Genomic DNA, 25604 nt, shown 5'->3' on the forward strand with positions numbered 1-25604 from the left:
TTTGGGTAGAACAAAACAATATCTTCTTAATATCGATTAAATCTGTATTAAGCGTTTTCTACATTTAGCGGTTCAGTTATATTCATTTCAAAATTTACTGGCTTATATTTGATAAAAAATTGATTTATCTCTTCTTGAGAATATTCCACGTCTACCAAGTGTAAGCCAACTGGTGGTACTACAAGCAGCGATTGATTCCAATTATGATGGCCAGGAACTTGTAGCATACAAATTATATCCTTTTCTGTGATATCTCCAGCACCTAAGTATAATAAAGTAGTAACTATGCGTCTGACCTGAAAAATTTGTGAGAAAGTTACATTGAGATAGAAATAATTTTATCGTTCGTAATATTTGGTATTTATGGCTTACACTTCAATATTCGAATGATCAATAAAAAGGAGCAATAAAAAATTAATAAAATCAATGTCTTTTCATTATTACATACCTGATTATATAAGAAAGACCTTGAATTACATTCGATATGCCAAAAGTCAAAATGCTCCGACAAAGGATCCAAAGGCATAAGTGGTGAACTTTTTTCTACAGTTAATTTATTTAAAGTTTTTACATAAACGCGTTCATAGTCTGCTTGTGATCTTGCACAGAACGTTAGGTAATTCTTTTTTCCTTCGAAAAGCTTTGTCCCACGTTTTACTCGTTCTATATCAAAATCTGGTGACCTAAGAACACGTACATAACAAATATACAGGGTGGTCCATATAAATGCAGTCGCCTAAATATCACCCCTATTTGTGATGACTAGACTGTGGATGTTTATGCAATTTCCAATTTTTATAGACAAATTTGAAGAAAGTGCAACGAAATAATATTCTATTTTTAATAAGAACACTCTTCGTGTAGATCCTAAACAAATAAAAATAGTACTGAATTCTATCGAATTTTATATTATAGCATTTTTGAAAATTTCCATAAGATCCATAATCTAGTGATGACATAACAACTAGCCATAATTTGCATTATTTGGCAGCATGTAGTCGTCGCAGCTTTATGAAAATAGCTACATGCGCAGCTTTATGCTTCCGAATAATTGCAAATTAATTAAACATATTTGAGATACAAATGGCAATAGTACCTAAAACAGAAAGTATGTGTTTTCTCTGCTATTGGCACTTGCTGTAGTTTTTCCGAAGTATCCGGCTGCTTAGGTATCATGAACCTATAGATGTATTTCCTTAACTTTGCAAGTCTTCTGGCATGGAAGTCCTTTGTTACAGGAATACATTCTAAGAGTCTTAAAAATAATGCATTAGTTTATGAAACATCTATAAAGATTAAAAAATATTGAGTAACAAGTTCCTTACTTGATATCATGATGACATTTCATTAAGTAGCGATTCACTTGATGAAGTACAAAAGATGGATTGTGCAAACAATCATATTTATTGTGTAAATCAATGTGAGCTGCGTTACAGAATGCATGCACACCCACGTCGGTCCTACGAATTAATAAAATATGATAAGAATATTTTGAGATATCCCAACAAAGTTTAGAAGAATTATTTTTAATAATAAGTTTTACCTGCTGGAAGTGGTAATTCTTGGATACACTTTGTATTTAGGTATTAATGTTGAAAAAGCACATTCTAAAGCTCCTTGAACTGTGTCTACATCGTGTATTACATAGTCCGAAATGATTCCATTTTTCTGCAATCCCCTAAATTCAAAGCAGTAAAAAAGTGTCATACAATAGTCTGTATGTTGTACGATCCTATACATTTATTGCAATATTATAATTAATGGTTGTTCAAAGCACGTGTATACTTATAATACCTGTAGTGCGTACCAATATATGAAAATTTTATAAAGTATCTTTGCATATTTTATTTAGATATTATATATATAAAATATTATTCAATTAGATATGAATTATGTATAATAATATTTCTTTATTTTACGTCCTTTCCAGGTTAAATTATGCACTAACACAATCAGATATCATGCATCAAAGTATATAGCCTGATAGCCACTCGACTTCTAAAAATAGTTCGAAATGTTCGAATACATTTCAGATGAAATAACAACTCTCTCTGAACTGAATATTTTGTTTAAATCGAACATTGAAGTTTCTGAAATCAATATGATGATTCAATGTTTGTTGATTTTTAATTTTTCATTGATATTTAACCCTTCTATCATAGACAAAGTATGCTAATAGACCAATATACTCAGTGTTGAGATATTGTGCATTTGTGCGCTTTCCACAGCTTTCCACGCGCATTGTTCTCTTGTTCTCTATCGAGTTATTTATTTCTGCAGAAGATGTCGCTTGTATGCTTTTCCCCGCGATTTTCAATATTACGTGTATTCGACAATTTACTGATTGTCAGTTGGTACACTTACAAGTCATGGAAGAATTTAAAAGTGCCGGTTCAATTGTTTCGTTACATTACTTATTATAAATATGTTTTACGAATGTGTAATAATCGAGTAATCAATACTTATAAAAGTTGGAAACAAGAAAAATTGTGAAAGGTAGTTTCAAGTCCGCTTGATGTTTATGTTCGTTTAGAAGGAAAAATCGATTGGTCCGGTTTAACCACGAAAACCTTCCGGAACGCGAATCAGTCGGATTCATAGTTTGAATTTTAGTGTAATAGAGAATTCACCTTGTCGCTTATATTTTATTGTGATTTGCAAACTGTCATTTTTTTCCTTTAAAGTAACTGTCGGTGGAATTTCGGATGATTTACTTATTTACGTTGATACACTAATTTTACATTGGAGAACATTTACGGGTAGGATAGCCGATACATTGGCGTCATCTGTATCATATTGTATCACGTGACAATATACATCTGTTATTTTAATTTCTAATCATTCAAATTGCGCACCACATGGACTACGATGTTTGATTTCGTTTTTCTTTTCAACATATACACATAGGATACTTACTTGGATGTAATAAATAACGGAGAAACACTGTGACATTTCTGTTGAGTTTTTTCTATTTTTTTACCGTTTCGAAATGGATCTATTGAATAACTTATAGTCTATTTACATAACAGCCCTATCGAAACTATTCATATTTACGTAAAAAAAAGCACTAATGTATAATCCATTTTTATTACACAATTAAAGCCTTTCTTTAGTAATTAATCGATCATGTTATACATCAAGTAAATACATCATAAGAAATCATTCTATTTATCACATACTATTTGTAAGTTATTATAACGAAATTTCTCAATCAAATTACTGTAAAAAAGTATACAAAATGTTTAAATAAAAAAATGTCGATAAAACGAATGTTATGTTTTATATTAAAATATCATAACTTTACAGAGATCGTTATATTTTGCAACTCGAATGGGTAATACTACCTCCAAAAACAAGTATTACAATAATCAGAAGTATACCAGTCAGGTATATATGTCTTAAAATAGTTATAACCTCTATAGCTTTTTCTGTATATGTTGTCAATGAATAATAAGTGTTGTATTATTTTTCTTATATAGTATAGTCTCAGTGACCTAATCGGTGGAAGTTGTGTCGGTACAACACAGTCCGTAAACAAGGAATCAAAGTCATGGTCTCGTGTATCGAATAAAAGGTAGTTCTTTTACAATTGTAAATACTACATTGTACGGGTCCCATGAAAATCACCTACTCCAGATTCGACCAATAATAACTTTGGCCGACAACGTCTTTAACCAACAACGATTTTACTCGATGACAGAATTATTCGATAGTAACATCGTTTCTAAAGATGGTGCTGACATTTTTGTCTTTAACTATTCTGCACTGACACCTTTACTTTCGTATAAAAATAGAATTGTTACACTATAAGAAGAATTATACGTAGTCAGCTAACATTGTTGTCGAACGACATTAATATTGAATAATACTGTCATCGACTAAAGTTGTTGTCGGTCAACTCTGGAGTCGGTGAAACCTATGTCTGTGATTTTTATGGGACCTATATTCTACATCGTAGAATGCACAGTGCGATAACTCTGTAATTTTCAGTTGGAGCGAAGGCACATTATACCACTCGTTGGATACTTCAAAGACGCAATGGCCAGTATCGCGTTCTCAAGCCATGTTCCTTCCAGAATTTCAAATCAGACCGATACCTTTGCAAAGTACTTCTAAGCTTCTATGTGTAATAGCTAAAGGAGCGTATGGGAAAGTATATAAAATTCTAAAACAAGACACTGGCCAAGTTTTTGCTTTAAAAGCTATTAGCAAAGCTAAAGTCGTTACAGAAAATGGTGTGACGCAGGCGAAGCAGGAAGTATGTAATGTGATATTCATCGTTTACATATAGAACGAACGATATAAAGTAATATTTGATTTTAGGTTGCTATACAAAGGCTCGTTGGTCATCATCCGTTTATATTAAATTGCACACATAAATGGCAAGGAAGAAAGACATTATACATACGTATGTTTATCGTTACTTTACTTTTTCTGGTTGTAATTAAATATTGTCGCGCTGATTTTACGATATCGCGATACTTTCCAATTTCAGTAACCGATTATGTTGGTGGTGGAGAACTATTTTCGCTAATCGAGGAATGCGGTGCCCTCCCTGAAAATATAGTTAGAATATATGTAGCAGAAATTGCTTTAGCTATTGGTAAGTGTATTTAACCCTTTGTACTCGAATGGTGACTCTGAGGCGCCAATCAAAATTGCCGTATCATTATTTGTAACAGTTTTTAAATGATTAAATTCTTCTGTATTCTATAGAATGCTAAAAATTCAAATGTTGCATGAGAGAACAGGTTCAGTTTCATGCGCATAATGTGAAAAAGAATAAAATTCTTCGAGGTTGAAAGATATGTCTTGATTTAGGAATTAAAATTGCTTTGAGTCTACATAGTTAATCCTGAACGTGCATGTAAGAGCATTTTTAAAATTCTATATATTTTGTTACAGATTTTTTGCATAACGTTGGTGTAGTACATCGAGATATAAAGGCAACAAATGTTCTTCTGGATGAAGAAGGCCATGCTGTGATTATTGACTTTGGTTTAGCGAAGTGGTTAACTCATGCTGAAAGAACAAACACACTTTGCGGGACACCTGAGTATATGGGTAAATATGAAAATACTATTCGAATACTCGAGTGGTAATATCGACTACATATATTCTGATTAACTTCAGCACCAGAAATACTGAAGAGACAATATTATGGACAAGAAGTAGATTGGTGGTCACTAGGAGTGCTAGCCTGTTTCATGCTGACAAACCAGGTATGTGATGTGCTTTTACAATAACTGTAATTGTGTATACATTTCGATCTATCACTTTACATAAAAGCAATCAAATACAAGGTATTAAATATGATGTACATAATTTAAATCGGCTTTGTATGAAGATACAGGCATTTACCCGCGCAGAAGTAGTCTTGTCTTCAGAGTTTATGACTCCTTTAAAAGATCTGTACATCAACTGACTCCGTGGCGCAACGGTAGCGCGTCTGACTCCAGATCAGAAGGTTGCGTGTTCAAATCACGTCGGGGTCAACTGGTTTTTTTTGTTGCAAATTTCGATTTTTCCAGTACATTTTTACAATATTGAGACGATTGTGTTTACAGTTTAACAATTAAAGTGAAAAAGCTTGTACCAAAATAATATATTGATAATAAAATAATAGAATTATAAATACACTTCTTTTTATTATGAAGAAATAAATTGCTCCAATGTTTTAAGCATATATGTATATATAATATGTATATGTATATATATTATACATATATTATTAATACCTTTTATATGAGCTATTAAGTCTGTCAGAGTTTATACTAACGATGTTAACAATTTATGAATTCACGAGTGCAGTTATAAAATATTAGAAAGTACAAAATGCGAAGAATGTTTGCATAACTATTTGTAGAACCATGCTAACGAATTAGTATATTGTTAGTTAAATTGAATTTGTTGCGTTGATGTTTTATTCTTATGTTGTTATACTAATCTTTTTTTTTTGGAGGTACGAACATGACTGGATGGTTTTTCGAAAATATTAATGGTAAAAAGTAAATGTTTAACAAATAAAAAATAGACGCCCCCGGGTGGGCTCGAACCACCAACCTTTCGGTTAACAGCCGAACGCGCTAGCCGATTGCGCCACGGAGGCATTGATTTTCGCTTTCATTTTAGCCAGATTACACTTGCTTTTATTTTCTTCGAGCCATAACCCATTGTTATTGAAATATAACGTTCATATGTATTGCAAATGAACACCTTAGAACAGTTATTTAAACAAAATCGTTTCTAACACTTCGTGTTAATTACGATGCACACGTTTAACCCTTAGCACTCGAGCGATGATTCGGAGTCACCACTAAAAATTGCTGTACTATTATTCAAAATATTGTTTAAATTATTAAATATCTTGGGACGTAACCAATTACTAAACACTTAAATATTGTACGAGGTATTACATTAATTTCATATCTATAAAATGAAAAAAATCACATAGAATGCAATTATTTTAGGTCGGAAGAAATGTTTAATTTTCGAGATACAATAGCTCCGAGTGCAAAGGGTTAACGTACCTAGAAAAGGCCAGAATAAAGCTATTTATTGTCTTACACATTGTCAACAAAATACGAGGGTTAATCAGAGGAATTGCTTTCGAATCATTCGTGCTGACCTTAATCCTTTGCACTCGAATGGTGATTCTGAGGCGCCCGCGCCAGTCAAAATTGCCATATCATTTTATTCGAAACAATTTTTAAATTATTCAATTCTTCTGTATTCTAGAAATTGCTAAAAATTCAAATGTCGTATGAGAAAACAGGTTCAATTTCATGTGAACAGTGTAAAAAAGATGATTAGAATAAGAATCTTCTGTGTTGAAAGATATGTCTTGATTTTGGAATTAAAATTGCTTCGAGTTCAAAGGGTTAAAAAGATGGTTCTGAGGAAAAACACGTTTGAAGTTTCTACTACAGGAATAAGCACTGTTGCAGTAACTGCATATTGCATGCCTTAACTTTCTTAACGTTACGAACTTTTTCATGAAATTCTCAGGCAGGACAAGTAACGCTACCCATTCGACACCAGAGTTGGTCAAAAATTTAATCAACGATTGACGAATAAATTTCTACCAATTAAATTCCTACTTTAGTCGTTAATTGCGGTTAAAGATTACATTCTTTTCAATTGTAATCGTCAATCGGATAATTTATGAATGATTAACTGCTGAAATTTCGAAATGAAATACGGAATCAAAACTGTATGCATATTGAAAAAAAATGTAGACTGAGTTTTTGTTGAGATATATTTCTGTCAATTCTCCATCTCCGCTCTCTGTGTCTCTCTCCCTCCTTATTACAATTTCTGGATAGACCGTGTGGCGATTAACTTCAATAATTGATTAAATCAGTCTCCGATTTTTCGATGATTTCTTCTTTTAATGCAACGATTAACCTCATCAATCGATTGAATCAATCGTCCATTTTTCAATGATTACCTTTTTGTAATCGTACACATTAATCAATCAATCTTGATTAAAATTTTAATTGATTAATACCCAACTCTGCTCGACGCTTCACCTAAGAGCCTGTAGGTTTCATAATAATTGTGTTATATCTAGAAGGAACTCAACAATCTTCCAAATAGCAATCCCAAAGGGAAACTATTAGGCTACGATACCCGAGATAGCTTGTTGAGTTAGGAGCGAGATTAATCTTTGATTTTTGGAAGATTATTAAGTCGTCGTTGTTATGATATAAGAAACCTGATTGCTACGAAAAAATGAAATAAACCGAATGCTGATTTGATAGTATTTATGACAAACACGAGCTGATACAATTTAGTAGGAAGATAAAAAGAATTTAAGAATGCCAATGTACATTATATTCAACTTATCAAGATTATCGAAGAATGAAAGAGTCTGTTTCTTGCAACCGCTGCAGACAATTGTTATTTTGCATGAAGATTCACACTCCAGTAATCTGTTAAAATATATCAAGAAAGTCGGTATTTTGATCGGTTACACGATCGCCACCCTAACATGGTATCGCCGACGAACGGTGACCAAAATGACGGTCACGGTTTTCACCTGGTGAACGGTTTTCGCCCGACAGTTGGCGGTCACGTGACCGTGTCCCCGCGAACGTTATTTGGTCGCGATATCGCGGCGGGTCTCGTTCGCCGATCTTGCGTAAAGCTATGCGGGGACTCTGATCGAAGAAACCAAAGGAGCGTATCCCGTTCGTTGCAAAACCCTTCACGCCTTGACATTTCGCCGGGTCCACTCACCTCTGCTGTCCTCAACTGTTTACAAAAGCCGTGTACGCGCGCCCGAGACATGCTGGCTTTTCATTCCGGCCAACCTCCGATGAGTCGATGCATCGCGATGCACCGCCGGAGAAATGTCGTGGTCGTGCAACTCGGCGGATTGCACGAGAGGCGTGACGCGACCGATCGCGCGAATCTGCTGTCGATTGTGCAATCGCGCATTCCCAAAGTGCAGAGGCACGATTCATTCGCCGATTTCGCCTCCGAAGATCTCTCCGAGCATCCTCGGCGAAACGAATCGTATTCATCGAGTTCGGCGCGGCTTTCCCGGCGAATTCGAGACTTCGTATCGCGGGACACGCGTTACGCCGCCGATTGTTATGTCAACAAACAGTCAAGAGTTCTCGCACGTGACGCTTCTCGACTCGCTTTGTTAGCATACCGTATCGCTCGAGGCTGCTTTTTTCCCCCCCGCGTCGTTGCCACGCTCGTAATTGCGACGAACGGAATGCGCACGGAATAGTTCCGTCACGATGCTACCGATCACAGTTTGTTAAACTGGTCACGATCGATGTGATGATCGAACACAGTCGGACGGAACGTAATCGTCGCAAGTAAAATCGTTTGATGCTGGTTGGAGTGAACACCGGTGGGTTTTTGACAGTAATAATAATTATTATTATTATAACGATGATAGCAATAATACAAATAATAATATTAATAATAATAATAGCGGTACTGGTACTAAATCGTAATAATAATAATATTAATAATAATAATGACACGTATCTCTAAAAAAAAAAGACAGAGTCGAGCTACACACTAATTTATTGGGATGAGGTTGTGGTTGTGGGCGAGTGTGTGTGTGGATTTGAGAAACAAAAAAAAAAGTAGTAGAGACAAAAAAGGAGGGACAAAAAGAAACTTGGGGGATTTTGGGATGAGGATAACTAATTGAGGGGGCCGGGTTTCGTCCCCGTGGACAAATCGCAGTGTCCACCGGGACGTATTTTCGCGAATGATCACTGACGGCGTGGGGAGCCGTCATCGATCGAACCCTGAAGGGTGGCCACGTGATCCTGATGGGCGTGTTTCGCTATCCCTTCACAGCCAGGTTGCACGTGGTCATCCTGCCCCGAGACGATGAACATTGCTGTTTTTTCTTTTCCTGTGTTTTCGTTTTCGTTTTTTTTTTTCATTGTTTTCTTTCTTTTTTAACTCGGAATTGTAGCGCGCCGGGGATGTTTGAACCCTGCCACAAAAAATATAGTGAATCGAACAATCTCTCCCATTCACACCGATGCTTTCACTCCGTATCCTCTTTCTCTCCCGTTCCCGTTCACGCTTGTTTTGTTTTTCTTACGTACACGCGAGAGGCTCCCTCTCGCCACTATCAACCAAGGGGGAAGAACTCGCGCGCATCCTGTCGCTGATGGTCGACGCGGTTTGTATCGATATACTGCGAGCGATCGCTCTCGTTGATGTTGCTGCTGCTGCTGGGGCTACCGTTGTTGTACGTCTTCCCGCGCCGCGACCGACATTTATTCGTACTCCTTCCTCAGCTCCTGGGGCTTCGGCAGGAGCTCGGGCTTGGCCTCGGCTGGCTTGGACTCCTTCTCCTCGGAGGACTTCTCCTCCTCGCTGCTCTTGGCTTCCTTCTTCTCGGAGGACTTCTCTTCCGAAGACTCCTCCGACTTTGATTCCTTGGCACTCTCCTGCTTCAACGGCTCCTCCTGTTTCTCCTCAGCTGGCGCAATCTTTGCCTGGGACGGAGCATCGACGACAGCAGCTTCGCTCTTCTTCACCTGGCTGGTTTCCTCAGGTTTCGCTTGTTCGGCTGTGGGCTCGGCTTGGGCTGCGACCTGAGCGCTCTTCGCTTCCTTCGCTGGTGCAGCAGCGGCATCGGGCTTCTCCTCGCTTTTCGAGGATTCGGAGCTGGCAACCGCTGATTGTTCGACTGCAGGCTCGATCTTCTCAGCCTTCAGGGCTGGCTTTGCCTCTTCTACTGCCGCTGCCGCCGCCTGGCTCGGTTGTTCTTGGCTCTTCTCGGCTTCAACGGGTGCCGGGGATGGCTCGGATGATTGGTCGAGTTTCTTCACTGCTGGAACTGCTTCCTCGGCGTCGCGGGTCACGCGGTCGGGCTTCTCTTCGGCTTTCTTCTCCTTAGTCTCTTGAGACTTGACGAGAAGTTTACTTTCTTCCGGTACAACTGCGACCTTTTCCTCGGACGACTCGGCGGAGACCGAAGAAGATGCAGCGGCCTCGTCTTCCTTCCTCACGCTAGGTTTCGGCTCCTCGAGCTTCTTCTCTTCCTTCGGCAACTCTTTGATAGCTTCCGCGCTCTTCTCCGCAGAGTCCACCTGCTCGGCGATCTTGCCCTCGAGGAGGACTATGCTTTTCTGAAACATGAAACATCGTCCAATGAGAACTTTGTCGTTCACAAGCTGAAAGAATCTGTGTTACCAGGGATGACAGGATTAAAAGCGATACTTACGGTTTGCTCAGGGAGGACTTGGGCAGGCTCCTGCTTGGGTTCCTGAGGCGCAGCCTGCGCCAATCCGTGGGACTCGGAAGCAGCTGGCTTCAAGGTCTCCTCCTCCTTCTTGGGCTCCTTAGGCAGCTCCGATTTCGCTTCTTGAGGAGGTTGTGGTTGCGATGGCAGAGTCTCCGGGATTGCTAGTTCCGGCTTCTTCTCTTCGGGCTTCGCCAGCGGCTCTTCCATCACCTCGGGTCTCACCTGCGGGTCTTCCTTCTTCTCCTCAGGCTTGGCTGCCGGAGGGATAGGCGCTGCTTCGCTCTTCAAGGCAGGCTCAGGCACTGGCGCCGATTCTGCTTTCGGTGTCTTCAGCTTCAGGTCCGCATCTTCGACCTGCAATGTCGACCTGTCCAACGGCGACACCGAGAACGGGTCTTCTACTCCAGCCAAGGGCAAGGCGAACGCCGTCTTTAGCACCGCCAGGCACATCATCGCTGTCACGATCAGCTTCATCTTGATATCTGCGCAACGAAGATGAACGCGGTTAGCTTTGCCTATAAGACCCTGTCTAAGGCGCGGTATCGTTTGATTCCACTTGAACCGTTGTACGCTGTTCAGGTACTTTCTGTTTCTGGGTATCGCGAAATCTTGAATCTCTGCACTAGTTGTGCTGTGATTTGACTGATGAGGTTTTTTAAATGCCTTGCTTCTCTAGTTGTGGAACAGGATCCTGAAGTAGGATCTGTTTTAACGAACGTAAGGTTTAATATGAAAAGAAGAGGACTCTCTGGAAGAGAGAATCAGTGGATTCGTGAAGAAAGAGGCGTTGTCGATGATGATGCTCGGACCGAGGTGTCGAAGGAGCCAAAGAACTCTTTATTCAAGAATCTGAAGCCTTGTACTTAAAATCTACGTTTCACAGAAAGAAGAGACGCGACTAGGCGTGAAAAAGTGGAGAGCCGGCGGAACCACGAAGAAAAAGGCGTTGCCGAGGATGATGGAGCTCGGACCGAGGTATCGACGGAGCCAAAGAACTATTTATCCGAAAATCTGAAGCCTCGTGCTTAGAATCTGCGTTTCACGAAAAGAAGAGACGCGACTAGGTGTGGAAAAGTGGAGAGCCGGCGGAATCACGAAGAAAGAGGTGTTGTCTGACCGATGCTGAGGATTTGGACAGGAAAGAACGAAGTGACGGAGAGGAAACGAGCTGCCAGGGGACGTTTCCTCGCAATCTTCCAGTTAAGAGAGCGGACGTGAGCACACGGGCTCTGGCACTTGGCATGAATGGAGAACACGGTCGTATGAATGGGCCGCGAAACGAAAAGCTGCGGCTATCGGTCGGAAAGAGACGGGGGAACGGGCTGGGAGAGGATGGACAAGGGGCTACCAGAAGATCCGGCAGGAAGGAGAGGGACAGGTGACATTGAACCGAATGCATTGAATAAGGCGAGCGTCATGGAATTAATGACAGGATGCGTGCCCCTCGGGCTCGTTACGCGCGCGAGTTCGCGCCGACGACGACTTCTCTGACGCGCATCTTTCTTCGTTCGTTGACGCGACGCGGTTTCTTTTTTTTTTCTCTGTTTCGCGGGAGATCGAGGACCGATTAAACTCGTGCGTGTCTGTCGAACGGATGTATCAGAGACGTCGCGACTCGCGAGACGGATTTAATCGGATCGAATATCTCGGATTTGACGCACGAGCACAAACAACGACGAATACGACGCATGCTAATTGCGAACGCGTTGTTCATTGTTCTCGAAAGATTCGCGGATAGACGAGGTGGAATCGATTCGTCGGACGATGATAACCGTCCCATGGAACTGTTGAATGATTCATGGATCGAGTTGGAACGACATCGCGGTTAAATAACTACTCTTTTTTTTTATTTTAATGTACGTGAACGCGCAGTGGGTCGCGTTCGTTGCGCGAAGGTTGCGTGAGCCACGAACGGAAAGTGAAACATGGGTGGGTCTTCCGGTACCCGAGGAAACGGAAGGAGAGACTGTGTCGGCTCGCCGCGATGCAGTCATCGCTCGGAATTATACACATTTCGGCTGGGAATACTCTATCGCCTGATCAATCCGGGAGACAATCTGTACGAAGAGTATTTCCAGCTGTGTCGATGAATAATATGTAAACGTCAACACTGTAATTGTAAATAATTCGAAACGTCACGGGCTCTTGCTTGTTATATAATATTTTGCAGAGATACATGTTTCAGTTAACGGTAGAAGCATAAGCAGGAAGCGACTAATTTATATATTTCTTTATGAATGATATTGTACTTTCTCTATCAGGCACATAATATAGTAATCATGTCTGCTGAATTTTCTCTTTAGTTATCGATTCAGTTTACTAAATCGACCGTTGGAGGCAAACGACGATAGCAGAAGTGGATGTAGGTAGTGTCCGAGCATCGTAAACCGATTCCACTGCGCAAATCGGTATCGTGCGCACATGGAAGCCTCGGGTGACCATTCGTTTGCAGTAGGTAAATAAGAAACCGGAGACAATCGTCCATGCGACACCGTCTCAACATAACTGGCGAGTAAACGAGGGGATATTCCACCTGACCGAGCACCATTTCATGCTGAATTTCAGACTTCTTAACCACGAAACTACACAGCAACGATTTTTCAAAGATTCCAGGCTAGAGCCCGCTAAAAAAGGGGAAACGCGGCGCTGACGAAATCGCAAGTCCGACCGGCTCGGCGACCTGCAAAAACCAAGTGCAATAGCATTCTCCCGGTGCCGAGCCACCGTTGAACGACCTTCCGTTCGGAGGTTCGAGTCCGCGGCCAATCAAGCGAGTAATCTGCATCGAGAGGAAGCTGTCCTCTCGTTGCGCGGGTCGAGATCTCGCGTTCCCGAACGTTCCGCGTCGCGCGATCTCCACCGGCAAAATCGTTGTTGGTCCTGGGATATGCCAACGTTGACAAAGGACGAGACCACCGAGAGCGAAACCGATCGCCTTATTTGTGTATCGCGGCTGCCGAAAATTGCGCAAAACAGACGGGGCGAGAGCGTGTCGTTCCGTTGTGTCCCGGAGAGACGGACACGCCTTCTGGAGAACGCAACCGTGGCGGAATGCGCGCCGCGAGACGGCGAAACAGAGAGGGTAGACAACGATAAAGACGGAAAAACTGGCCGACAAGAGAGATCAAGAGTATGGCAGCGGCCAATGCGGCCAGTTTTTACGATTGCTGGATAGAGAGCGATTCCTGGATAGAGTCGACGCTTGAACTCCGTTCCATAGGGGATGGACGTCCAAGAAGAAGAGGACCTCGAGTGTCCATTTTAGGAATCGTTCGGATCACGGTATCGAAAATATCTGAAGCACTCGAGCCTATTTCTCGGAACAAAAAAAATATGATGAAGCTTGTCGATCGGGGAACAGTCAACCTCGAAGGTGAGAACACGTGGCTAACAGGACTCTTTTCGAAAAATAACGAATAACGAATAAAAATTTCGAGTACGGAAAACCGTAACGATCGCTTGATTCGCGATGAAAGGATTCCAGCTGGATCGCGTTACGAGCGGCCAGTCAGCGTTGATGATCGCTGGCTGGACTGCGCAGCAGTAACAGAGAGTTGACGTTTACGTGACATTTTCAATGGTCGTGTTGAATAGCGCGGCTATTTCGCCGAGTGTCGTTCGGAAGCCGGATAATTTGACCAGGAAGAAAAACAATGCGACGATATCTCGCGGGGGAGGCCGCAGGCACGACTTGATGGGGAGGATATGCCTGTGAAAGATGATGGCCACCCATTACCTTATCAAGATCATCAGAGATACAATAATGGTAGCGTGGTTACAAAGAAGTCGCGGTCCATCAAGTGGTTCACCGCTTCACAATGCTTTCTGCTTCCCTTCTAGCTCTCTCTCTCTCTCTCTCCGTCTCTCTTTCTCTCTCTCTCACACACACACACACACCCTTTTGCTCTCTCGCTCTCTTCCTTGCCCTCTCTATTCTTCGCGATCTATTGTCGGCTCTATCCTTTTCGAACTGCGCGATTGTCGATCTAATCTGCGTACATTGAATCAATTGGACGGAGAATGCGGCGCAGTTCACGCGAACGAGCTAGAACACCGGGTCGCTCCGATCACTTTTCTACGACGATCGACACCAAACTACACCTACGACTTTAGATCCCAAGCTCCCCGATACTCTGATCCAAAGATATCGGATTGGTCGACTTGTGGTCGACGGTGTCTAATCAGCGAGATATGTAGTCGCTGGCTTTCAGTTTTCCTATTCTCAAGAAGTACTTGTCGACTCGAAAGCTGCACTTTAGATGATACTTGAAAAATTTCACGCTATCGCGCGCCTAATCGGGATTGAACGATTCCATTGTCCTCCGGAAAGCCTACGTGACGGAGAATCCTCGGGCAAGCTCGTTCGCGCCTCGAGTGTCGCAGCTAATTCGTAGATCGAGCAGATTAGCTGGGGGCTAATTAACCGTGAGGAAACTCTCGCTACCCGGGACGGCGCGGCAGCGGGGGTGGGGGAGAGCCCGCGGAAAAAGAGTTCGTGTTGCGAGAGGAAGCGGAGAATTACGCAAACGCGGGTTCTCTCTTGTGAAATCCACGCGAATTATATGTTCCGACGATTATTCCATTTGCTCGCGCGTTTTTCTCGCTTTAATCGCGGATTTCGTAGACCGCGCCGCGTTTTGTCGGAGAGCTCACGGTTTACGGTAACATCTTCCCGATTTTCTGCTTGCGAAACGGAGAATCCGCCGTGAGAAGAAACGTCGGAAAGTGAAATCTCACGAATTATCGCCCGTTTTTTTTCCCGATACCCCTTTAGAATCTCTCGGGAGAGGATCGAAACAGAAAGAACGAAAAGTGAGACGGTGGTTCTCGTTAGTAGGTATCGTGGTTTGGGTACTCACGTCTTAGTCTCTCCTTTGGTCGAATGTAACCGAAACAGCAGCCGCCTGTGGTCGTCGACTCCTAGTGGTCAGGATGATCTCTCTTCTTGTTGCGGGGCTTCTCTCTCACCGATCGCAGAAAACCGCGTTACCGGTGCAAACAGCAAAACCGTGGAAACGCTCCGGGCGGCCGAGTAAACAGCCGGGGACAAAAGAGGGCTGAGGTTGTGGTTGCGCGAGTGTCAAAACCCTCGATGCTCTTTCTCTCTATCAATCTCTCTATCTCTTTCTCTTTTTTTCGTCGCGCGCGTGCGATTACGCTCGTTTTCCGGAGGAACCGTTCGGTTGGTGTTCGGGATGAAGGTTTGGGTCGTGTGTCGAGATGGAATCATCCGGGCCCCGCTTATATACCCATTTGCCCACCAACCGTTGGCTCGGCTGCGATCGCATAGGGGGCTCCGACCCCCTTCGCCCGACTGCTCTAGGGGCCCCTCTTTCGCTCTCCTCGTCTACTCCGCGCTCCGTGGAGCTCGTCGAGCTCTCTCTCTCTCTCTGTCCTCCTTCAACCTCTGCCCCCCCTCCTCTGCCTCCGAGAACCCTCCTTCTTCAGAGTCCTCCCTCTCGCTCGCCGCTACACACTGGCTCCCTGCGTTCGCTTTTCCTTCTTCTTCCTCCCCAGGCCACGATCTGCCGTGTGTTGCCTGCTCGCCGATTCCTCTCTACACGGCCCACGCCGCTGCTCCAAGAGCAAAACAAGCCGGGGCTACGCTCGATCCTCCGACGATTTTACAACTATCGAATCTGTACCGCGACTCCAGGTCCGCTGCACCATGCACCCACGACTCGCACATCGCCTTCGAGGATCGCGTTAACAGAGCTCGGACAAATCGACAGAATGATCGCCGTCAACGCTCGCTAACTACGTGCAGGTTGATCATGATCGTGTCCTGGTCACCGGCACGGTGGTTTTCCCGCTGTATTGGTTCTCACTCGTTCAGTGAAACTCGAGGCTCGATCGCTCGGAAGATCGGAGAAGCACCCACGAGTTCTTCTGTGACCGGTCTCTCAGTGGGCGACACGTGATATCTCGGCTTTTGTGAGAATCGGCTTGCCAGTGATTGAATTGTCGCGCGAATTGTGGCTCCCAGTCTGACGAGAACATTATGATCATGGTTTGTTCCTTTGCTCGGTTTTCGTTTCTGCTCGGACAGGGTGGCGAGCAAGCTTGTGGTTGGTAGACATTCTCAGAGTCGCGATGAACCAACGATGAAATTGTCTGTCTCCGAGCTGCGATTACGGAGCCACTGGGTTTTGTTTGTTGTGCTTACGAGTAGACGTACATACGTACACTCTTATGCGAAATATTAAATGATTTCATACATGATCTTGCTTAGGGAGAGTTTTAGGGAGATCTTGACACCGGGACATTTGTTGCTCAGACTTCGAAGATTTTCTTCAGGTTCAGGGAAACACTCGATAGAGCTTGTTGTTCTTTTACAATACTTTCGTTCAATGCTTTCAGTAGTTTATTAAGATATTCGATACGTTTAGTAATTTATTGAATACACATTCAATAATGCAACAAATATTTTTAATAATGGCATAACTCCGAGTCACTACCCGAGTGCAAGATTATTTTAAGTCCTGCTCGTCCTCCATGTGATTCAGATGTTCAGCTTCCATCGAACTGTTTTAAAAACACTCGTTCAGCATGATTCAGTATCGACCGGAAGTGCAGCAGCACCGTGGTGCCAGCCCGATAAACATGAAAAGAACCTTGATGTTTGACCGCGATCAGAAACGACGATGGAGGTGTTAGGACACCTAATTGGTTTGTACAGCAGCGTAACCTTTTTCCAACTAATCTTCGAGATCATGAAGTTTGTCTGCGATTCGACAATTCATTTCTCTTCGAATTATTTCTCTCTTCCTCCATTCTATCTCTTTCGAATGAAAATTTTGAAAGTAATGCTTTAAAAGCAGCAAATTTTCAAAGTAACACAAAATTTAGGTGTATTTTTTTAAATACACATAAATGTAGGTACACTATAAATTTTTTTAATAATCATTTATTCGTAATTATACAATATGGATGGCACCTGGCTGCGCGTTAAGTTTACATAAATCGATATACATGCGTGATCTTATCTTGCGCACGTGAAATTACATCCATACGTTTCGTTACAATGAAATTCGCACATATACGCACACATTCATATTCACACTTGTACACATACTGTTTCGTACACGATATAAGTTTGCTTTGCTCTTCCGTGAAATTATCGAGGCTAAAAGCAACAACAGCAAATTAAAAATTACTAAAAATGGACAGTAGACGGGATATAATTCGATCGGGAAAATCCTACAATACAGTGCGCACGTAGCACCAAGATGGAGGACGCCACAAGCACGAAAGCTCGTGATCGCTTGCGCTCTGCCGGCTCTGATAGAATTATCCCGTTCGTTACGTAAAGCGGCTCTTCTTATTGTGTTGTCTTCATGCGAAGAATTATCGTTGATGTGACCTCTTAACGTGTAAGGGCAGACACCGGCCGGCGAAATTTCGTTAGGCGAGCGTTACGTGTCTTTCTCTCGTTCGCGGGGACGGGATCATCTTCTCAATGAGCGCGAACGAATCGTCTGGTACGTGTTCGGTGTGCACAAGTCGCCCGAAACACGTCGGTTTCCTGGATCTTGCCGGAAGCAAGCGTAAATTTCGCCACCAGCCTCGAATCATTTCAATTTTACACCGTGCCCGCCTCGTACCGATCCCGCTTGACAATTTTTAATCCTTTGGACTCGAAGCAATTTTTATTCAAAAATCAAGACATTTCTTAAAGCTAGATCATTTTTATTCTATATTTATTACTTTCCCCTTCGTATATAAATCAAAACTATTACAACAATTTTTGTTTAAGATATAGAAATAATTAGTTACAAAATCTCATTCCCCGAGACAATGCAATTTTCGTTTCCGATTGTACAAAATGCGAAGAAACGGTGATACGGCAGTGTTTCCTAAAGTGTGGTACGCGTATCCCTATGGTACAGGAAGAGTTTGGAGGTGGTACGCACACTGATTTAATGCAACATTCTTGGTGCAGCGGTCTACTGTTGTGTACAAAGCATGTACCTACATAGTACAGGCCTGCTACTTAATACCGATTGTTCTTAACGGGGGATACTCAGTGTTACGACAGTTATAGAAGGGGTACACAGATATCGAAAGTTTGGGAAACACTGTTCTACGGCATAAAAAAGATTAATCAATCTGTTGTCACAAATTTCTTGTGTCCGGTAAATAGGACCAAAGCTTTGGATTAAAACTTTTGCTTTTTAACAAAATCGTACAGAAAAAGTTGACGATACAGAAAAAGGTTGATAATCAATCGTTTATCACAAATAAGGCAACTGGTACCTTTGCCCTACATCGGTAGGAGTATGAAATGATTACATTTATATTATCCAAGCTCATATTATAATAAAAATACTCAATACTCCTTTCAATCATTGTAGACTAATGACGACTTCAAGCTTAGCGAATATGGTGAAAGATTTTAGGTACCGACGCAGGGGATAATGATTTTTGAAAAATTCTACTGATCTGCGGTGGCGAGGCGTCGCGCGTCGCGTCGCTTCGTGAGGAGAAGGCCGCGCGCGGGCATCGATCGCGATCAGTCGATCACCGATTGTTCGCATGACGTCCGCGATGATCGTGAGTCATCCGGGGCCTGTATTTCCTCTGTGCACGCTACGCTGGTACAATACGCGTCGCGAGCATTATGTAAACCGTGTGTGCATCTGTTGAACGGGGACGCGACGGCCCCGAACCTCTCGCGATTTTCCCTCGCGTGAATCGATTCGATCGGGTCCCTGCTGGCTCCCGCTGGCCCCGCTGGCCCCTCGGCGGGCCCCTCGGAGCGACGGGGCGCATCTCCCGGCTCACAGCTCGGGGACCGGTTCTCTTCAGGGCGAAGGTCGTCGGCTGATGCGAGGTCGTCGATACCAGACGTGCTCTCTCGGGCCATCACTTGATTTTTATTGGCCTACGGCTGCCTCCGGAGATGGATCGCTCGCGTGAACACACAGGAAGGGGACGATTGTTGGATAATGCGATTCAGATGTATATGTGCGCGATCCTTCCCTTTCTTCCACTCTCCGTTTTCGGCGATCGTCCTGCTATAATCTGGCTCATCTTGTTTGGCTTTCGTCGGAAATATTCACTTTTTCCTGGCTGATTTGTCTACCCTTACTTGTCAACCGGAAGTCTCATCCTTCGACACTGGAAATTGTTGCTTCGATCATTTGAGCCTTGTATTATTATTCCTTGTTCATCAGAATTTTAATTCTATCGAAATTGTACGTAAGAGCATGTTACTATGATCTTCCATGACTACGTTGTATAGAAAAAGAAATGGAAAATTATTTTTTGAAGAATCATTTCGAAAGAAGTGACGAAGTTGCGTCCCCGAGGGTGGCTTAACTCGAAAATTAAACATTTCCTCCGACCTCTTTGTATGAATATAAAACTGATATAATACCTCATACAATACTTAAATGTTTAGTAATTGATTAGATACCAATATATTTAACACTAAACCTTCCGAGCCTTAAAAGTAACTGGTACACGTTCCCTTATAAAAATGACAAGATTGATTTCACTTAGACTTTGTGCAGCTCCTATTGTAAAATGTGCTCCACTAAAGATATATATACAATCATTTCTCATGAAATTATTTTTATTATATCAATAATCGTAAAATAAAAAATCTGTAACCGGTCATTTTGACCGGTGATGGTAGGTTTAGTGTTAATAATGTAAAAACAATATTTTGAATAACGGTACAGCAATTTTTAGCGGTAAGGGTTAAATGTTCTCTTAAGCGTCCGACACTGGACGAACCAACAAATGGAAACGAGAATGAAATGGTTTCAAGAAGCATATATTGTTTTATGAAAACTAAGGAGGACAAAGGTAACAAACAGAAGAAACACATTTGTGTAACGACGAACTCGAGCCAGCCACGCTGTCCTCCCGAAATCTGTCCTCGTCCATTATTCTGTCGGCCACCGAATTCGCCGAGGACGCGTACAATCGTAACGACGCCGATGATTTATCGTGCTGCAGTCACCATTTCGGTTAAGATCCACACATCGAAAGAGATTTTATGCGAACGACTTCGTGTTTCGCAAGGATTTCTGTACGCGGAGCTCTCGACTGGTTTTATTTGTGCGAAAGAAACTGCGAAATTTCATGAATTGCGTCGATCGACCGTGACGCATCGCGACGATTCAATTTTACAGTGGAGCAGGCAAGGTTAGTGAAAAATTAGACTGTGCCGAAACATAAGAACTCGTTTTCTCTTACAATCTAACAACATTGTCCGACTAATTATACCTAAACTTCAAACACCGATTTTTAACAATTCTGTAGATAAAACGATTCTGCAGACTCCTCTAAATATAATGTGAATATAAATAATGAAATAAGTGAGTAAATAAGTACATAAATAAATAACTAAATTACTAAATAAATAAATATACAAATGATCTATCTGCATAAATCCTCTTCGACAAACTCCAATAAAAGATTCCAAGAACAGCACTTCGATTTAATCGTCCAACCAATATAATCTGTTAACAGGAAAATCATATAATCCATCGCAAGTATCAAAGTTTTTCCATACAGCTCGTTTCGAAAGAACTTCTACTACGTTTTTTGCTATACGTGCATTATCTCCAAATAATAAAACAGGCATCTCGTAGCAAAAGGTTCGTTTCGAATCCTCGCGGGCGGGTCCAACGCCGGCTCTCGGACAAATTTAATAATCATTCCACGAAACTAATCTCAATATTGAAACCCCGGCGTCTATTAATCAAGATGAATCGTTCCTTCTCAATCGGATCGTACAATTACCACGAAGACATTAATCTTCCCGGGGCAGAGCACGACCGTCCATTCCACTTTAATGCTTGAACCTATCACGCTATGGTGTTGATTCGATCGAGTTTATTAGCAAACATGTTCTACGCGCGCCATCAATCATACCTAGCCGAGGAACACGGTAATGACAACAATTGCCATCGCCGGCGCTAGGAATTCGATTACCCTTGTCGACGAGGGCCCCGTCTAAGAATAGCTGGATCCTCCGGGAAAAAGAAATAGATAATGATGCTTCGATATAATACCTACAGCATCGTGTTCCTCGTGATCGTCTTCTTCTTCTTCGATCCACGGGCTCTTCCTGGATCCCCGTGGCAGTTGCCGAGGAAACGACTATGTACTTTACAACCGGCGATTCCCGACCGTTACGTACCGTTAGGACGGCCGATCGTCTATATCGCTCATGGGCGAAAAAGAAGGTTTTCGCGTGCACCGAGGAGCACCTGAAACGGTCCGGTAATTGTAGAGATCGCAGCCGCTTAAAATAGATACAATTCCGGCCTGTGGAAACCGTCGATTTTTTATTCTGCTCAGGACGTGCACTCCTCCGACCAACAAGCTGCATACTTGCTACCTTCCAACATCTACCTGTCAGTTGTGACGTTACCGACGATTTTCTACCCCCACCCCTGAACTTGTCCTCTTTACCCTGAACAACTTATACTAATAAAGTCTTTTTTCATCTCCAAAAATAACAGAGATATTTGTGCACTCTGATATTTTGCGTCAGAGTGAACATGGCATCAGTTCCTACAATTCTTCTTGTAGTAATGCACGTTTCTGACACAATATGTATCTCGTGAAGTTTTGACATTTCGATGACCTTGGGTTAAAACGGATCGACTGATTTAACAAAAAAAAATGGAGCTGCATTAAAGAGTAAAGTGCAATTGCAAAAAAAACTCTTTGAAAATCACGCTTATATTAAAATGCACTGAAAAGGAGAAAATAATTTTTTTAGACATTAGTGACTATAAATAAAAGTGTGGAGCGCTAAATATTGACGTAATCTTCGTGGGCATTTTAGTATAAGCGTGGTTTCTAAAGAGTTTTTTTATATATTTTTTTATTTTCTACTTTTTAGTCTTTTTGAAATGGAACGCAAGATATAGTGATACTGGTATGAAATAGTAAGATATGGAAATACGCGAGATAGAATGAGGGGATGACTCCAAAGGACGACGTCTCTTGTCCGAAATTGTCCGAAATGGAACTGAATGAACGGAACACCACAACCACACTGAGCTCCTTCGGTGCGAAATGGGTCAGTGGAGTGGGAATGCGTAGTGGAGTAGGGAGCGCTGACTTGTCTCCTGAACGCACAGTTGTTTTTTTACATTTGTTTTTTAATATTGCATTGTCATCCAGTTCTGAGCTACGTTTGAAGTTTCAAGTCTCTAGCTCATCGGGAAGTAGTTTAAAATTCGATTACAAGATTTGCCGTATACAACAACAACGATAATTTGGCAAGCTAATATAAGCGTGGTAAAAAGAGCAGTAACTTGTTCCACCTTCCAGAATTACCTGTATACTTTATTTCAGCCTCACGGCTAAGAAATTGAACTTGGTTTACATAAGTCTATTGTTACTCATGTTATTTATATATAATGGTATTATTAACACGATTTTTAAGACATTCCGTACGATCTGCCAAAAAAATGTTTCCAACAAAACAAGATCATTATTTAGTTTACTACAAATGTCACAAATATTACAAATTTTTTTTGTGAAAAACAGGGATCGCCTCGATTTTTTAAATGTTACTACAATATGTCTCCGACTTTATAATACTATTGGCTGAAAAGAATTCAACGACCTATACTATAACTTTATCTTTGAAATAACGCTAAAATACTTTTGGCCACAAAAAGCGGGTTTCCAGACCATAGTGCATAGTGCGGCGGCGGTGATTTATGTTTGGCACGGAACTCGACCACTCCGATAACACGGAAGATAAATACTGTCTCGATGCAGATCTGCGTTCGGTTGGTCACGACGTTGCGTAAGGATGAAAAAAAAGAAGATAAAAGGACCGAGCAGGAATATGTTTAAAGCCGTGACTCACGTTCCTTATTATCATCAGGAAGCCGGTAGAGCACGGACGTCCCAGCAAAGGACGCGTTCGTTCGAACGCGATAATTCGTAATTTCGGCGTACGAACGGTGAATGTCAAATCTCGAACGCGACCGGAATTCCTGCCGCGAAATCGGGACGCTGGTCCACACACGAAAAGAAAACCCGTGCATAAACTCGTTAGACTGTTCCATGTATTATTGATAGCCGGGACCGCGTGATGGAGGACATCTAAATTTGTCCTACCGCGAAAAATCGTGAATCATCGGTCATTAAACGCGAGCGTACTCGCCTAGCAGAAGGAAACATTAAACAAGACTATTTAAAAACACTACCTATGCATGTACGGTAAAGGTTTAATCCAATAAAAAAACCTCGGGTCCGTGCTGTTGCTTAGATCGTACAATTTAACTAATTTTTGTGACTTGTGGAAGGTATTTGTGAAAGGATATCCGTTTTTCTTAGATCGTGCAGATAGGACAGGTCCTGTCGAACCGGAAAATTTTATAATAATAATGTTTCTAGTTATGCTTGTGAGGTGTCAACAAAGACAACAGTGTCGACTTACCTTTTACGAAGAGATTGAACGATCAAAAGGAAATTTTCATTTGTAATTTCATTACGTACATTCGAACATGAATAGGTTCATGGCGGAGTGATAAGGAACGAGGTTAATCATATATCTTAATCAGAATGAGGTATTTGTATGCTCACGACGAGATCGGTCCTCGTCCTTCGTCCTGTTCGGAGGAAGGATATTCTTGAAGACAGATATCACCTAGGATCGTAATAAAGTTGAAGAGCTTCGCGAACACACGCTGGTCTGAATAACAATGACCAACTTTGCGAAAACATACATAATTCTCGTTTTTAATGGGTAAGGACACTTTACCTCGATGAAACCATGACCCTGTGGAGCGCACAATTCTTTACTCTAACGTGGAAGGAACTTCTTAACCCTTTGTACTCGGAAAACTATTTCAACTCAAAAATTAAACATTTCCTTCGACCTAGAAAAATTCTATTCTGTATGATTTTTTAAATTTTATCCATATGAAATTGATGTAATACCGCATACAATATTTAAATGTTTAGTAAGTGATGAGATACCAATATGTTTAATAATGTGAACAATATTTTGAATAATGGTTACAGCAATTTTTAGTGGTGACTCTGAGTTCGATAGTATGAACATTATTCGAACCTAAAATTTTCCATTTATTTTGCAAAAGAAAATACCTGTGGACTATAATAGTATTTCTGGATCAAATGGTTTCATTAGATTTGCATTTTAAAATCAGACTTTTTCGGGAGGATATCGGGACACGATCGTGCCCTATCGTATAACCATCCTCGATCATTCGTCCGGGATAGTCGCGATTTTTCACAGTCGAGTACATGCGCCAAGGCCGTCCGTCAGAAGCGCACTTAAATCTGGAGACATCGTTAGGTGGCCGGTGGAAGGAAAAAATCGCGTCGCAGTTACTCGCAAATTCCTGGAAAATTATAGGTTCGTTAGTTTATGGTGGCCCGTAAAACTTCTGTCGAGCAAATAGCGGTTGATTTATGCTCGCTGGATTTTGTTTTTCGACTCGTGAACGGTGGAGGCGGAGGGGGGGCATGTGGAAGCTCGATATCAGAATGACTATACGTAGTAGCGATTCGATCGGTCACTCTTCGAGTCGGTGGTTGCTAATTACCCGGTAAATAATTAATTTAATCACTGCTTCTGGAAAAATAGGATGACTCATTTTCTTTATCGACCATTCCGTTATGATAGCTCAGCCTTCTAGACACGATCAAAAGTTTCGGACCGACGTGCGAATTGTGGGTAATTTTTTATGAACAAGCGGTTTTCCATTGCTAGCGTTGTATTTTACAGTGGGTGTAAAAAGTGTTCGTACGCCCTTTAAAATAGAATAACTTTATCATAATTGTACCAAGCGACATGATTTTGTATAATCAATTAGAAGCATTGGTTTACGAAATGATATGCAAGAAAGATTTTCCAGAA

General features: G+C 41.9%; 3 protein-coding genes and 2 non-coding genes across 8 annotated transcripts in view; 2 read left to right on the forward strand and 3 right to left on the reverse strand.

Annotated features, from left to right (window-relative positions):
- Positions 1–47: 47 nt before the first annotated feature.
- Positions 48–2218, reverse strand: LOC143212961 (tRNA pseudouridine synthase-like 1). Its single transcript, XM_076432326.1, has 6 exons — positions 1795–2218; positions 1544–1678; positions 1326–1460; positions 1097–1255; positions 449–683; positions 48–296 (listed from the first exon to the last, which is right to left on the reverse strand). Exons 1-6 carry the CDS (start codon positions 1839–1841, stop codon positions 48–50), a joined length of 960 nt encoding a protein of 319 aa, XP_076288441.1. The 5' UTR covers positions 1842–2218.
- Positions 2219–2336: 118 nt separating this feature from the next.
- Positions 2337–25604, forward strand: part of S6kl (ribosomal protein S6 kinase like) — a 72505-nt gene continuing 49237 nt past the window's right edge. Inside the window, exons 1-8 of one of the 4 annotated variants that reach the window (XM_076432287.1) lie at positions 2337–2496; positions 3307–3387; positions 3480–3574; positions 3991–4258; positions 4324–4408; positions 4496–4603; positions 4906–5064; positions 5134–5222. In XM_076432287.1, coding sequence (XP_076288402.1) covers positions 3331–3387; positions 3480–3574; positions 3991–4258; positions 4324–4408; positions 4496–4603; positions 4906–5064; positions 5134–5222 — 861 coding nt within the window. In that variant the 5' untranslated portion in view covers positions 2337–2496; positions 3307–3330. The other 3 variants (XM_076432304.1, XM_076432297.1, XM_076432313.1) reach the window with 3 other exon arrangements.
- Positions 5424–5495, forward strand: Trnaw-cca (transfer RNA tryptophan (anticodon CCA)). Its single transcript has one exon. It is a non-coding gene; the product is annotated as a tRNA-Trp (tRNA).
- Trnan-guu (transfer RNA asparagine (anticodon GUU)) lies at positions 6036–6109 on the reverse strand. Its single transcript has one exon. It is a non-coding gene; the product is annotated as a tRNA-Asn (tRNA).
- On the reverse strand, positions 8875–15965 carry Bnb (bangles and beads). The gene is made up of 3 exons (XM_076432273.1): positions 15595–15965; positions 10715–11217; positions 8875–10619 (listed from the first exon to the last, which is right to left on the reverse strand). The coding sequence occupies exons 2-3, from the start codon at positions 11207–11209 to the stop codon at positions 9762–9764; spliced, it is 1353 nt and encodes a 450-aa protein (XP_076288388.1). The 5' UTR covers positions 11210–11217; positions 15595–15965; the 3' UTR covers positions 8875–9761.

The sequence above is a fragment of the Lasioglossum baleicum genome, chromosome 1 (assembly GCF_051020765.1).
Source record: "Lasioglossum baleicum chromosome 1, iyLasBale1, whole genome shotgun sequence".
NCBI classification, from domain to species: domain Eukaryota; kingdom Metazoa; phylum Arthropoda; class Insecta; order Hymenoptera; family Halictidae; genus Lasioglossum; species Lasioglossum baleicum.